The 15,068-nt window shown below is 49.1% G+C and overlaps 1 protein-coding gene across 1 annotated transcript in view; it reads right to left on the minus strand.

Annotated features, from left to right (window-relative positions):
- ROCK1 (Rho associated coiled-coil containing protein kinase 1) overlaps positions 1-15,068 on the minus strand; it is a 2,273,505-nt gene that overhangs the window by 1,548,476 nt on the left and 709,961 nt on the right. The window contains exon 8 of the mRNA XM_086965620.1: positions 280-418. Within this exon, the coding sequence (XP_086821746.1) occupies positions 280-418 (139 nt within the window). The remainder of the gene's footprint in view (positions 1-279; positions 419-15,068) is intronic.

Here is a 15,068-nt window from a genome sequence, read left to right on the forward strand (position 1 = left end):
GGTACAACCATTGAAGCAATCCTTAAGCAGAGCAACAGACCAAAAACTAGAATCAAGGTTAAGCTGGAAAACTGTAACGTAGCCTTATCTTGCACAGAGATCTGGGGCATTGTGAGAGAGGCAGGGCAAGATATGATGGTATATGGGTCATTATCAGATGAGATTACAATTTCAACTATCCAAAACACAGAGCATAGCTCAGTGCCAACACTAGCTAACAACTTCTTATTAGGAAAGATCATGGTTTAACACCACAATTCTAGTGCAGTTTCAACTTACCTATCCATGAGGAACGCACAAATAAGATTCTTTGCGTCTTTTGATATATCACTATCATCAGGAAATGTAAGTGAATTCTTATGGTTCATAATCTTACTATATGTTCCCACCAAAGAATCAGCATAAAATGGTGTATCGCCTATAAAAATTAAAAAAACAAGTGACATTTTAGCATTCCATCTCTAATTAACAGAATCATTCTATATTTTAACCAGGAAAAGGATAGCAATTGAAACAAGAGACACATGAATACACAACTTTATTATAGCAAACCTGTCATTCTGGAATAGTGTGTTGTGAGACAGCATTGCCCCTGGTGTGTTCATTTTAACTCTCGATATTGAGGTGCATTAATAACATCAAAATACTATAAATATATAAACAGGGGTGCTACGGTAAGATTACTGAATGAAATGCTGGACAAGTGTGTGTGCTCTGAGTATGAATGTTCTGAATTAGTGAGTGACTTATTTTGACTGTGTATAAGTGGTCTAGGGAGAGAAGGCTGTGATGATTGAGAGATGACCACCAACAGGTTTCTTGGGAGCTGACCTGAGGAGAGGGTTATAAATAAGCAGCATTTGTATCAAAGAATAGAAAGGACTTCTAAGGTTTAAACACTTTTTAAAAGAGATGCCATGGCTTTCACTTCCCGCTACCACTGATTCATATGACAATCCCTGTTGATATGCCATATACGTCAGATACATTGTCTTATACCACCATGGAACATAACACAGATAAATGCTTCGCCCTGTGACAGCAATCATCTGAGGGTTGCCATGCATGCAGTTTTAGGCAGCATGGGGAGTTATGTCTAGACAAGACTCAGACGACTGTACAAGGTAAACTTGACACATTGTTAATAAGACATTGAGAGAATGATGATTTAATGATTCCTCTACCTAAAGTACTGGGAGAACTTTAATTAATGTAAATAATACAAAGCATTCCCTCAGTCAAGAATGAATTGTTTGTCATGGAATCACTTCACAACGAACTCAGTTTTGTAGCACAATATGGGTAGGGTAAATTGGGGACGAGAAAATCCCACTACTGCAGCAGAAACTGCAAGTTATTTATGGCTAGTTATGCCAGTATCAGAATGTCTTGTTTGGTGCAGTTGCCCAAACCTCTGCACCTGCGCTGGGGCAGAAAGACCTTTCTCTGTCCTTGGCCAAAGGTGATAGAAAATGCTGGGGCGCATTAGGCATAGCGGTCATAATCTGCTCACAAACTGCAGGGAAGAGATTTAGTATAACAGTTCTTGGACTAATGCAACAGTATTCGAAAAAAAATGATTAGTACGTACTATGCCGATAGATATTTTTTTCCCAACGGCCCTATGCCCACATAAAGGAGAGTATAGTGGGAAATCAGGAATAAAAGGCAACTGTTGCACACTTCCTCCTTATGTTTCACTTTTTACAGTATCAGCCTACATAGTAAATTACGTTTCCCAATTTATGCTATTCGTAATGCATTAACATCAATATGAGACTACTACTACTAAAGCACCAATTACTTACCTTCAGTAACGATATATCTGTAAGAAACAGTAGTTAGTGTTAGATTCCTTACATTAGATATTCCTTGCCTTAGAATATCCCCAGGCGTCAGACTGGATCCAGAAAGTTTTCGTCCGCAGTACCCCTACGCAGTACCCCTGCGCGTCGCGTCCGTCGTCGTGATCGCCGGGGTGACGTCGTTGGAGTACTTAGACGCCGCCCTCGCTCGCTGACGTCAGTTCTGTACATAGCTTTCTGCGCCAGGAAAGCAGGGCCAAGATAGAAACCAACACTGGTGCCATGAAACTAGGGCCCTGAAAGGGATGTCCTTAACCCTAGATATCTGCTCACAAACGGGATGGGTTGGGCGGTATGGAATCTAACACTAACTACTGTTTCTTACAGAAAAATCCTTACCAAAGGTTAGTAACTTGTGCATCTGAAAGAAACAGGTTAGTGTTAGATTCCTTACCTTAGAATAGATACCCCAGCAAAAACAACCCCGGTGGTGGGTCTGCGAACCAAGATCACACCAGAAAGTCTTGGAGAACGGAACGGCCGAAAAAGCCATCTCTCTGGACTTGGCTGTCCAGGCAGTAGTGTCTAGCAAACGTGTGCAGTGAGGCCCACATAGCTGCCTGGCAGATGTCCTGCAATGGGACCCGCCGACCCTAGGCAGTAGTAGCTGCCGTGGCCCGATTGGAATGGGCGCGCAGCCCAAAAGGAGGCTCCTTTTTCGCCAAGGAGTAGCAAACCTTGATGCACAAGACGACCCACCGAGAGATGGTCCGCTTGTGCACCGCCCGTCCCTTCTTTGTGCCCACGTAACCATCAAAGAGCTGGTCGTCCACCCGGTAATGGCGTGTGTGGTCCAGATAGAATGAGAGCGCACGGTTTGGGTCCAGACGGTGGAGCCTCTCTTCCTCTTTCCAGGGATGAGTAGGCGGATAGAAGGTGGGCAAGGTGATGGACTGCCCGATATGAAAGGCTGTGACCACCTTGGGTAGGAAAGAAGGACAAGTCCTTAGAACAACCTTGTCCGGATGCCCAGAGAGGAAAGGAGGTTTAGAAGATAGAGCCTGGAGCTCACTCACTCATCACAGAGGTAATGGCAACCAGGAATGCAGTCTTGAGAGTCAGAAGACGAAGAGGACAGTTATGAAGTGGCTCAAAAGGGAAGCACATCGGATACGTTAGAACAAGATTCAAGTCCCACTGAGGCATCACGAAGGGAAAAGGAGGGAATATGTGCGTGATGCCTTTCAAGAATTTATTTACAACAGGAGACTTGAAAAGAGAAGGCTGATCAGGAAGCCTTTAGAAGGCTGAAATGGCCGAGAGGTAGCCCTTGAGAGTGCCCAGAGCAGTCCCCTGCTGGGCAAGAGAAACAAGGAAGAGGAGAACCTCTGAAAGGGGGGCAGAGAGTGGATCCACAGCCTATGCTGTGCACCATGCCACACATTTGTTCAAACTGCAGGCATATACCGTTTTCTGTGAAGGGACGCCTGGCTGCCAGAATCACATCGCAAACTTCAGGAGGCAAGTCAAATGGCCTCAACTGCCGCCGCTCAATCTACACGCATGTAGGTGGAGACTGGACAGGTTCGGGTGGAGGACCATCCCCTGCTGCTGCGACAGAAGGTCCTCCTGAAGAGGCAGACGAATCAGGGGATCGACAGACATGCTGAGTAGCTGGGGATACCAGTATCTTCGTGCCCTGTCCGGAGCCACAAGGATGACTTGGGCCCGATCTCGCCTGATCTTCTTCAGCACTCTGGGCAGAAGTGGTACAGGTGGAAAGGCGTACAACAGACTGCAGCTCCAGTCGTGATGAAAAGCATCACCGAGCGAGTGCCGCCTTGGAAATGCCAACGCGCAGAACTTTTGACATTGTGCTTTCTCTTCGGTGGCGAATAGATTTAACCAAGGCTCAGCCCACTGCTGAAAGAGACTTTGCGCCACGTCTGAGTTCAGACACCATTCGTGATCCATCATGCACCGGCGGCTTAGTTCGTCCGCCCTGGCATTCAGGGAAACTGCCAGGTGTTGAACCACCAGGGAGACGCCCTGGTGTTCCATCCATTTCCAGAGGCACAGAGCCTCCTGGCAATGGGTCCACAACCCCACCCGCCCTGTTTGTTGCAGTACCACATGGCGGTGGTGTTGTCCGTGAACACCTGCACTACACTTCCCCGGACAGAGGGAAGGAATGCCTTCAGTGCAGGTCTGATCCCCCACAGCTCCAGAAGGTTGATATGGAACCGGGACTCCGCCGGAGACCAGAGGCCTCTGATCTCCCTCTCTCCCATGTGGCCCCCCCCATCCCAGGAGGGACGCTTCCGTCACCACTACATGCTCCGGTTGGGGTAGGGAGAGAGATCTGCTGCTGACCCAATCGCGGTTCGTGAGCTACCACTGCAACTGACTCGCAGTGCCCTCCGAGATCAGGACGTGGTCGGACAGGTTGCCCTGATGCTGTGCCCACTTAAACTTCAGGTCCCACTGCAGAGCCCGCATGCGCCACCTGGCGTGATGCTCTAGAAGGATGCAGGAGGCCATCAGCCCCAGGAGCCGCAGCGTCAACCTGATGAAGACTCGGGATAAAGGCTGAAAGATCAGAATCAGAGCCTGAATCTCCCGAACCTGCTGTTCGGGGGGAAAAACCCGAAACTGCACCGAGCCCAGAACCGCTCCAATAAAAAGGAGCTTCTGAGAGGGGCACAGGTGTGACTTCGGCACATTGATGGAGAACCCCAGCGAGTGCAGGTCGGCCGTAATCTGGAGGTGGGAGACGACTGTCTGGTGTAAGCCTGCCTTCAACAAAAAGTCATCGAGATAGGGGAAGACTGAGACCCCTGATCTGCACAGATGAGCTGCGACCACCGCCATCACTTTCGTGAACACCCCAGGTGCGCTGGTAAGGCCGAAGGGGAGCGCGGTAACCTGAAAGTGCTGGTGGCCTACTGTTAACTGCAGGTAACGTCGGTGGGCCGGCAGGACGGGGATGTGGAAATACGCGTCCTGCAAGTACAACGCTACCATCCAGTCTCCTGAGTCCAGGGCAGCTAGGACCTGAGCCAAAGTCAGCATCTTGGACTTCTCCTTCCGGAAGAAGCCGTTGACGCGCCGTAGGTTCAAGATAGGGCGTAGGCCTCCTTTCCTATTCTTGGGTACCAGAAAGTAGTAAGAATAGCAACCACGTCCTACTTCTGGCCCAGGAATGCGCTTGATGGCCCCCTTGACCAAGAGGGCCATAACTTTCTCCTGAAAAAGTTTCAAGTGATCCCCCGACATGCGGTGGTACTGCGGTGACATGGCTGGAGGGGTCGCTTCGAAGGGGAGGGAGTAGCCCCTTCGGACGATTTGCAGAACCCACCTGTCCGACGTGATGGTGCGCCAGTGGAGCAGGTGATGGCGAACCCTACACCCACTGGCGTAGAATGGGCCTGAAATGCCGGACTAGGAAGGCTTAGAGGCAGATAATGCAGGAGCGGATGTGGACTGACCTTGCCGTTGTTCCCCGGCATTGCCACGGTGGTTACCACGTCTGCGTTGAGACTGGTTCTGCGGCCTGTGGCTGGCTTGACGTGTGGGTGCGCCCCGTCCTTGGCCACTAAAGGGGCGAAAAGTGGAGGTTTACTCGCACTGGCCTAGGCCCAAGGACTTGGCCGTAGCCCTGGAGTCCTTGAAACGTTCCAGCACACTATCCGCTTTGTTGCCAAAAAGGCGACGGCCATCGAAGGTGCATGACCATGAGCGTGGCCCGAAAAGTTGGCGGACCTCAGCTAGGCGTGGCGGCGAACCGCCACCGTCATTGCAATCGCTCTACCCAGCGAGTCTGTGGTGTCAAGTCCACATCTAATTAAGTACAGTGCTGCATCCCGCCCTTTCGCCAAGGCTTGGGAGAGCTTTGCCGTGGCCTCCTCCGGACACTGTGCCAACACGTCTGCAACCGTATCCCACAGAGAGTGGGTGTAACGGCCCAAAAGGCAGGCGGTGTTGACAGACCGCAGTACAAAACTCAGAGAGGAGAACAGTTTCTTCCCAAACTGATCATACCTTTTGGATTCCCGATCCGGAGGAGCGGTCGGGAATGCAGTCTGGGATGTAGAGGCCTGGATCACCAGGATCTAGGGGGTGGAGTGCACGGACAGAAAGCTAGGGTCGCCCGGAGCCGGGCGGTGGCGTCGGGCCATGTTTCGATCCACAGGGAGGCCTGTGGAGGGCTTGGACCAGGTGCCCTGCAAAACGTCAGTGAGGGCTTCGTTAAACGGCAGTAGAGGCTCCGAGGAGCTTGCCTGCGGTTTGAGCACCACAGTGAGGAGGTTAGTCCTCACGGCCGCGACAGGGAGCTAAGAACCAAGGCCTTGGCTGCCCTGTTCAACACCATGCTGTAAGATGCTCCGAAGCCACGGAGGGAGGAGAAACAAATTCAGTGTTGGGCGAAGTGTCCAGACCACTGGCCTCCTTTAGCTCTTCTGCCCAGTCCTGACTTAACTAGCACTGCAGTGCCAGAGTGTCCTCCGACCCCTCCCAGTCCTCCTTGTCATCCAACTCCTGATAATCAGGTAAAAATGATGGAGCCGGGTCGAAGGTGAAGGCCTCACCCAACGGCGTCGGCCCAACGCCGGACCGGGAGCGGGCTGAAACTGGGGTAGACGTCATCCGGATACGGCGCTGGGAGCGACACCCTTGGGGCCAGCGGAGGAGTCGTAAGGTCAATTGGCGACAGCGCGGATGCAGACCTGGATCCTACAGAGCCCTGCGGCGTCGGTACCGGAGTCGTCGACGGCACTGGGGCCTAAGCACCTGACTGCGCTGGGGCCGCCGGCCCGCTAGGGTTCCCAGTCGGACCCGACAGCGCCTCAGCAGGTTCCGACGGAGGGAAGCGTGACCTCATGGCCGTGAGTAAAGCGCTGACCTCCTCCGATGTCGCGTGCAGCCCAGGGACCAGCGGGTATGGATCTGGACGCGTGGGCGGTGTCGCCCGAACCCACGGCTGCATCACGCGCGCGTCAGGGTTTTTCGACTTAGTTGGCCTAGGACCCTGCTATTCAGAGCCCCAGTTTATCTGCTTTCTCTATAAAATGGACTCCATGTACTTTAGGTACATACCCGATTGGTTACTGGGTCACCCTTGTGAGCACCTGTATAGTGTACCGTAGGTACCCAGGGCATAAGTGCACCCTAGGCCTACCAGGGGCTGCAGCATGTATTGTGCCACCCCTGGTTTGCCTTCCAAACGGACACCACAGGTCTGTTCACACAGCCTGGGTAAGGTGGTGTAATCACCCCTTACTTAGATATAGTATACCTATATCTACCTTTATATATAGACACATATACACCTATAAGCCACTCCTATGGTAGGTCTCGACAATCCTGGAGGCAGAGTGCTTGGTTTTATGTGAGAGGGTGCTCTGGCATGAGCTGAGCCCCTCTGCAGCTTTCGGAACCATCTCCTTCTAGCTGTTCTATGATATAGCCATACCATATACTCTTACGTGCATTATAATCCTCGCGGTTAATGCTAACTTTGGTTTGGCTGTATTAACACATGTTGTGTAAGGTGTCAAACACTTTGGCACACTACCCCCCGCCAATTCTGGCGGCGGGGGTAGCATTCCACTCTTTTAGAGGGAAAAGACATGTAGCTTACTGCTTTACCCGGTTAAAGCTAAACAGAGCCTCAGCATCACAAAATGGATGCTGCTGCCACAGACACGAGTCTGACCTCCTGTTGCTGGGGGAAACTCAGGCAGGGGAGGCCTGGGACATAGGTTTCCTGTCCAGGGAGGTGCCAGCACCTCCCCAGACAGGGGTTTTGTGGTATTGGGGCAGGGAGGGCTGCATTCAGTGAATGCATCTAAACACTGCCTGGGGGACACAAGGTGCTCCATGCATAGCCCGGTTCAAACCAGTTGCTGGGGCACTCCAGCCCCAGCTCTGGCACGAAACTGGACAAAGGGAAAGGGGCGTAACCACCCATAGGAGGGACCTAGTCAGGTAATCCAGCCCCCTTTCTTAGTAGAAGTATAGGAGCTGTGTCCCTGGGACTTTAGATTATCCTGGACGAATCTTTGAAAGACATATCTTGGACCTTCGACATTCCATTCTGACTGGAAGACGGAAGACATCTCCATTGTGGTCAAGAAGTTACCACCCTGTGCAAACAGGCACCAACAACAACTTACCGGTCTGCAGTTTCAAGGCTCCAGTCGGAACCTGAAGACTCTGCAACTCAAGAACTGGACTTCCGAACTTCTCTGACCCCGACCCACATCAAAAGCTGAGACCCGTGGCGGACACGAGAGACGTGGGACCGGACATCTTGGACATCCTGCATTTTGCTACCTGCACTCCTTTCCTGAAGCCTCAGTAAGTTGTGCATTGGGATACGAAAACCTAGCCCTGAGCACCATTTGCACCGAAGCCCAGGCCCCCACACTCCGCGAGTGTCCCGTGGGCCCAGCTTTTGCATTTGAGCTAGACGCATCTACACGGTTCCTTGCCTGTTGGCTAGAGAGCCCCCTGAAGACGCCATCTTGAATCTAACTTGCTTTCCTGGTTGCTCCAGCTTCCCTGAAAAGGAGAAGCGCCACAGACCTTGCTGGTCTGCAACACAGTCAATCTCGACATCCTGCGTGGGTTGCGGTTGCAAAGGCTTGTTGGGTCCAATCTGGATACCGACACAGCAGTCAGCTAGATCCATCGTGGGACAGCTCGAATCCAGCTCCTGGTCATAGTCGATGCCTCCTTTACATCGTGGCTGAAGAGAAACTCACCTTCACCTTAAAGCACCCAACATCGCCTGGTTCCTTCCTGGTACCTTCCTGGTCACTGGCTAGTGACCCAGACTCTGACCCCTCTGCTTTCAGGTTCTTCACATCTCCGATACACCCTTGGATCTACCCGGACACTTTTCCTCTGGTCACCTGCAGCACTTCTTTGCAGCTCTCCATAGAAAACAACGACGAAATGAGACACAAAAAGACACCTATGCACCCGGCTTCCCTGGGTGAGGTAACACGAGTACTCCGGTGCTCCCTTGGGTCTTGACTCTCGAAGTGTCCTAGTTTAAAAGGGTTCCATCCTAGTCCATCCGGAAGTGTCCTTAAATTGTAACTTTGTATTTTTTTACGATTTCCATAGAAAGTCAATGGGAACCCGCGCCTGTGTTTAGACACTGCACACGGCTCCCGTGGGTCTCCTACTTCCTAACCTTTGGTTGTTTAGTGTAGCCCCAGCGATTCCACAGGCCCCAGGCCTGCTTTCTAACTCTCACGTGGTACTTGTACCACTTTCTTAGTATGTGGTTCGTGAGGCCCCTAGGGCATAATGTATACTGTGCAACTTATTGTATATTAACTGTGTGACTTGTATTGTATTTTTACCTCTGGCCTCAAAGAGTGCAGAGGGGTTGTGTTCAGATTAAATACATATATATATTTGATATATACCTTGTGTGGTGTCCTTTCATTTGGTATTCAAGTGATTATATATGGTAAAACAATTTGCTTAACTCGCCTACTGAAGTCTTAGCATGAACACTACTGGTTCATGCTACCACTAGGATAGCTTTCTATACGGTTGACTTTACAACCACCATCAATAAGGGTCGATTAGAACTAGTTAACCTCATATGCCAGGCTAACTTCTCACATTGGTGTGCAGCTGTTATGATAAGAGCTTGCAATTTGTTTTACCATATAATCTTGTAATATCATCTGAAAGATCATATCAAGGTACCTGTAGGTACATATAAATCAAGTCTTATATACGTAAGTTCTACTGAACTTAGTAGTTGTAGGTAGTAAGGGCTTAGCACACCCGGACTGCAACTCCTAGAGAGGTTCTAGTAGGAAACCACTTAGTGTAGGTAGGTGCACACACCACACCTCACTAGAAAATGCCCTTGGAACAGGCCCTAGTGGACCTCTTCAAGAAGACACCCAGAGGGTGCCTTCTAAGTACGACTCATTCACTTTTCAAGAACAGAGAAGCCTGTGTGCAGTCAGAAAGTTGAGACAAGGACAAAGTCCAACCTTTAACCACATGGTAGATATCTTAGTGGCTCATGAGGTAGAGAATGCATCAGACACAGGTAGCCAAGGGGATAGAGAGGGGGCCATCTCTCAACAGAGGAGAATACCACTAGAAAAGATCCACTAGTCTCTGATGAAGATGCTGACCAGGATGCAGTTGATGAAGCTGACCTGGGCAACCTAGGACTAACTGGAAGTGGAGAGGGCCAAGAGAGCCCCCCTCCACTCACCCCAGTAGGCCCAACACTGGAAACAGAAGGCACAGGTCACTTTCCAGTGGCTCTGAGCATTCTGATTCCTCAGTAGGGTCCACTGCCTCTGCTCAGATGAGGATGACTTCCCCTCAGAGGAGAGAGCACAAAGCTAGGATGAAAGAAGTCAAGCTTAGGATCAACAGGCTCAAGTTCAAAAGACCATTATTCGAATTTCATAAAATTCATAAAAGATCCGCAGTTAAAAACAACAATTCATTTACATTATAACAAAGATTTCATAATTAAAATGTCATAATTAAAATGTAATACAGTTCAACTATATTGAGGCTAATTTCAAGGATTTTCCATCATTTTGCGCACTCCTGTTATCAGTCTCAGAAAAGTGCTTGTGCGGAAAATTAGTTCATCAGAATCCAGGGAAACCAACATTCTATAAGACTCATTGAGTGAAAGTGGTCTAAATTCTTAAAATAAGGGGTTAAAAACCATTTGATATATCTAAGATAAAATTTACACAAGAATAGGAAGTGCAAATCATCCTGTGAGCTAACACCATCGCATGGGCAAGGGTTATAGTCAATGCTATGTCGGTAACCCAATGGGAAAGACAACAGAAATTTCACTGAACCAGCTCTTAAACGAAACAAAAGTGATCTCTCCCAGCTAGTCATGGGCAGGGAGAGGTAGGGCGGGAGTGGTTGTCTACACAATTCATTTCCCAAGTATTTTGCAACAGTTGATTTCGACGATTCTTTTCCCATCCGTTCAAAATTATAAAGTGCATACAGTGCATTTTTTAACCTCAGCATTATCCTTAGGTTCGATCCTAGTAGGGTCTGAGAATAGATTGCCTCTGTCCATGGCGCTCAGTGTTTTAAAAACTCCTAAGAGCCATGGAATCGCCATACCATGATCACAGTTTAAACAGTCTTTTATAATATTTTGTGTGAGGGTAGCAGCGTTGTTCCTCCAAACTCTAATCCAGAAAAGTGCTGGTCTGGCTCTAATAAAGTCGCTTACATATGGAAGATTTAATTCATTATGGCAAATATAATCAGAGGATGAGATTGGAGCGCCCAATATTTTCCTACAAAAACGGCTTTCTTCCGGCTGAATGCATGGGCTACTTCCCAACCCCCAGACCTCGACTCCATATGAGGCAACAGGTAAGCACTGTAGTCTAAAAAATGTTTAAATAGCTTTAGTGGCACCTATTTTCTTCGGGCGGGGCAGGCTCAAAATAGAATTGGTGGCTTTCGAGAACTTGCTCGTGGCGTGGGCCAAGTGCCCACTCCACGAGCCGTTCGCAGCGAAAACCAATCCTAAATAAGGAAATGTGGGAATAGATTTGAGTTTATCTGTGCCTATCTGTATGGTATTGAGCTTCCTTTTTCCCGGGGCCACATGACATAATGAAAGATTTTGTGTGATATCCCTTGCACCGTTTAGATTCGTGGAAACCGGACTGGGTGTAAGATTCAAGATTACTATGAGTGGGTTATGGTCACCAAATGATGTCACCATCACTGTAGACTTTACTATACAATCTATTAGATGAGGTGACATAAAAATGTAGTCAATAGTAGATCTGCTGTCCCTACTTGAGAACGTGGGGGCATGGGGACACTAGGAATATGACCTGTTCTCATAGCGTTGCCAAGGACAAATTCAATTAGCATATTAGCAAATTCGGTACCCCTTCGTTCCGCTTGGTCTAGATAAACCCTATCCTCAATCCCATGATTCTTTGTTAACTTTGCGTTAAAATCGCCCCCAATTAAAATCCCTGACTCTACATCAGTTAATGGGCTGAATTCCAGGTTATGTAGAGCATTTGACAATGCCTGAAAATTCTTTTTCGGTACACAATAAAAATCATTATTATAAAAGTTAATTAAATAAATCCTGGTCTTTGACTTTAACTTATATTCAAGAATCTGAATATTCGGGTTTAGGTGATGTTATGCTAAAACAGTGGTAACCCTCTATGTGCAAATTCCCAACAGCCCATGTTTCCTGAAACATAACAATGTCTATGCCATCAATTATCTTAGCCCATAAGGGGTCTGAGAGCTTAGATTCCAGCCCTGCCACAATCCAGCTGAGAATTGATAACCCGCAATTACTACGATGTCTAGTGGGCTTGCTCCCAGCACTCCTTGCTGTGTCCTCAGTGGTGTTGACATCTACTGGGGGGGGCCGTTATTGGCATACATATCATCAGCTGGTCTATTCTGGTTTGTTCTTTCTTCAGCTAATGGTGAATATCCCTTATTTTCATTACTTGTAGCTAAGCTTCTGGTGTTGCTATCAACCATTTTATCCAGTCAGTCCTTCTCATCTAGATTGGAAAAATATTCAAACCGATTATGAGTTGGAATGTTAAATAGTGGCCTGACTTCATTCAACGGCATATATTGATTTGGAGTGAATGCTGGATATGACCTTTCCCTATGGTCATAGTGGGACATTGTTTGGAATTGGGGATAGTGCAGAGGGTGTGCTGGCATTGGGGCCTGATGACGCCAGGCGGGGCCATTCAGGTAATTCAAATCTTGGTTCTGGGAAAAAAGTGGAGACTTGATCCTAGCACAAAAATTTAGATCCTGGTGTGATGCGGCGCAATTGTTCGCCATATTTGGCTTAGGGGATATCAAAAGTCTATAAAAATAGCCCAGGGGGAGGAGGGTGGTGTTAAATTCCCATGGTGAGGGTAATGGAGCACTAGCCAATGTTTTTTCTGCCCATTGGGGGTTCTTAAAATGTATTGTTATACAGTCCCCCTCAAACTTTTTTCTCAGTGGGCCTATCCAGCCCACTCTCTGGGTATGAATAATCTCCATTGCCCCTTCCATAGGGAAATTGCAATTTGCAATTAACGAATGTAAAGTTTCAGTTTTGTTTTTGAGGGATATAGGGGGTTTCTTCTTAATCCTTCCTAAGTTTAGATACATTAACTAGGACCAACACGTACGCCCCACATTCAGGCGGCAGGTTAACACGTGGTGGAATCTGCCTCATATTAGTAGTCGTGTTTTGGGCGGGCTGGACCGTAGAATTTTTTTTTGCAGGGTTATAAGTTTGACTCGTAGAAATCCCCTGGCTCTGATACTACTTTGGTAGTGTGAGGGGTAACCATGTGGTTAGTGCTAGAATTTGCTGTCAAGTGGTTGGCAGTAATCCCTTTATCTGAAACCTCTGGGGTATTGGGCTTTGTGGTTATAGTTGGAGCTGGGGGATTCTTAGGTTTAGTGCATGTAGGTTTTGAGGAGCTTAATTTAGGTCCCACGCCAGGAGGCGCACCATCTCTAGAAATATTCTTAATGGGGATGCTTAATTCAGCTAGTTGCTTTTCAATACGAGTGAGTCTACATTCTATGGGTGACAAATAGATGCTGAGAAGTTCACCCATTCTTTCCAACAGGTGATCATTTACAGTATTAGCATCAAGTTTGTCCTCAGTGCCTAGTGGCCTCCCCTGGGTCTCCTCGCTATCTATGTCAACGGTTGCCTTTGTCCCGCACGTGCTTAAGTGTGTATTGGGATTAGCGCCTTTCCTAGGCTATCGTTTGGGCGCACTGTATTTCCTAACCTTAGACATACAATGCTTTGATGTGTGTTTAGCTTGTTTTTGTATGGCGCCCTCTCGCCTGCCTCTTAGTTGCCTCGTGCTGTCTGTGGTTGTTTCTTCTGGTATAGGATTAATGGATAGGTTAGGAGTTTTTTCTAGATCCATGCTAGGTTCTGAGTCAGAGTCTATCAGGGGAATTGATGCAGATAAATTTACCTCATTTGGTATGCTGTGAATATCGGCACGTACATCAATTAAGGGTCTGGTGTTACTAGTTCTAGCCTGAATAGGTGTAGTTGCCGATGCAATAAGTCCAAGGGAAGATCGTTTAGCTAGGGCTAGGTCTTGCGAAACCCTACGCTCCAGGAGTAGAATGCCCTGATCTATGGCATCGTTGGCCATTGTTATAAAATTATCTATAGGGCCTATCACTGGAGCTCCCCCAGCTGCTGTTTTGCTTCAGGTACCCCTAGTAGACATAATGAAGATATTGATATGTTTATCAAATCACAATATAAATAATACTTTGATCAGTCAGGACAAAAGACAGTGGATGCAGAATAATAAGCCGTACACCGTATAATACAGTAAAGTTTGTAGGTGGAATATTAGGTAGGTGCAAGGCGGCGTTTTGTCCCGCTCATAGGATCTAGGAAATAAGAATGTCCCGTAGTCCATCCAAATGTATCAAACAGTCATTAATAGGTGAAAGGCAACATACCTTAAGACACTTAGAATATCGATGTTAGGGGGGTGCGCCCGGCCTCCTCGACCTCTGAGGGCCCGCCTTTTGCCCGGGCTTAGCCCGGCGACGCCCGCGTGCGTCCCGCGGGACGAGGGACTGACGCTGCCTTTATGCGCCTACTGGCGCTGCTGAGGGCGTCACTGGTGGAGGGAGGAACCCGGCGGAGCCAAGCCCGGCCGGGGGAACAGGCGGAGCAAGGCCCGGCCCTTAGCTGCTGGTGCTGCGGTGCTACGGCGGAGCAGAGCCCGGCCACGAAGAATGCTGGACCCATTGGTTAGTCAACCCCACAGGACTCGGCCCTGGCGCTGCCTTTATGCGCCTCCTGGCGCTGCTGAGGGCGTCACTGGTGGTGGGAGGGACCCGGTGGAGCCAAGCCCGGCCGGGGAACATGCGGAGCAAGGCCCAGCCCTTAGCTGCTGGTGCTACGGCGGAGCAAGACCCGGCCCTTAGCTGCTGGTGCTGCGGCGCTACGGCGGAGCAGAGCCCGGCCACGAAGAATGCTGGAACCGTTGGTTAGTCAACCCCACAGGACTCGGCCCTGGCGCTGCCTTTATGCGCCACCTGGCGCTGCTGAGAGCGTCACTGGTGGTGGGAGGGACCCGGCGGAGGCAAGCCCGGCCGGGGAACAGGCGAAGCAAGGCCCGGCCCTTAGCTGCTGGTGCTGCGGCGCTACGGCAGAGCAGAGCCATGCCACGAAGAATGCTG

This window comes from Lissotriton vulgaris, chromosome 4_1 (genome assembly GCF_964263255.1).
Source record: "Lissotriton vulgaris chromosome 4_1, aLisVul1.2, whole genome shotgun sequence".
NCBI classification, from domain to species: domain Eukaryota; kingdom Metazoa; phylum Chordata; class Amphibia; order Caudata; family Salamandridae; genus Lissotriton; species Lissotriton vulgaris.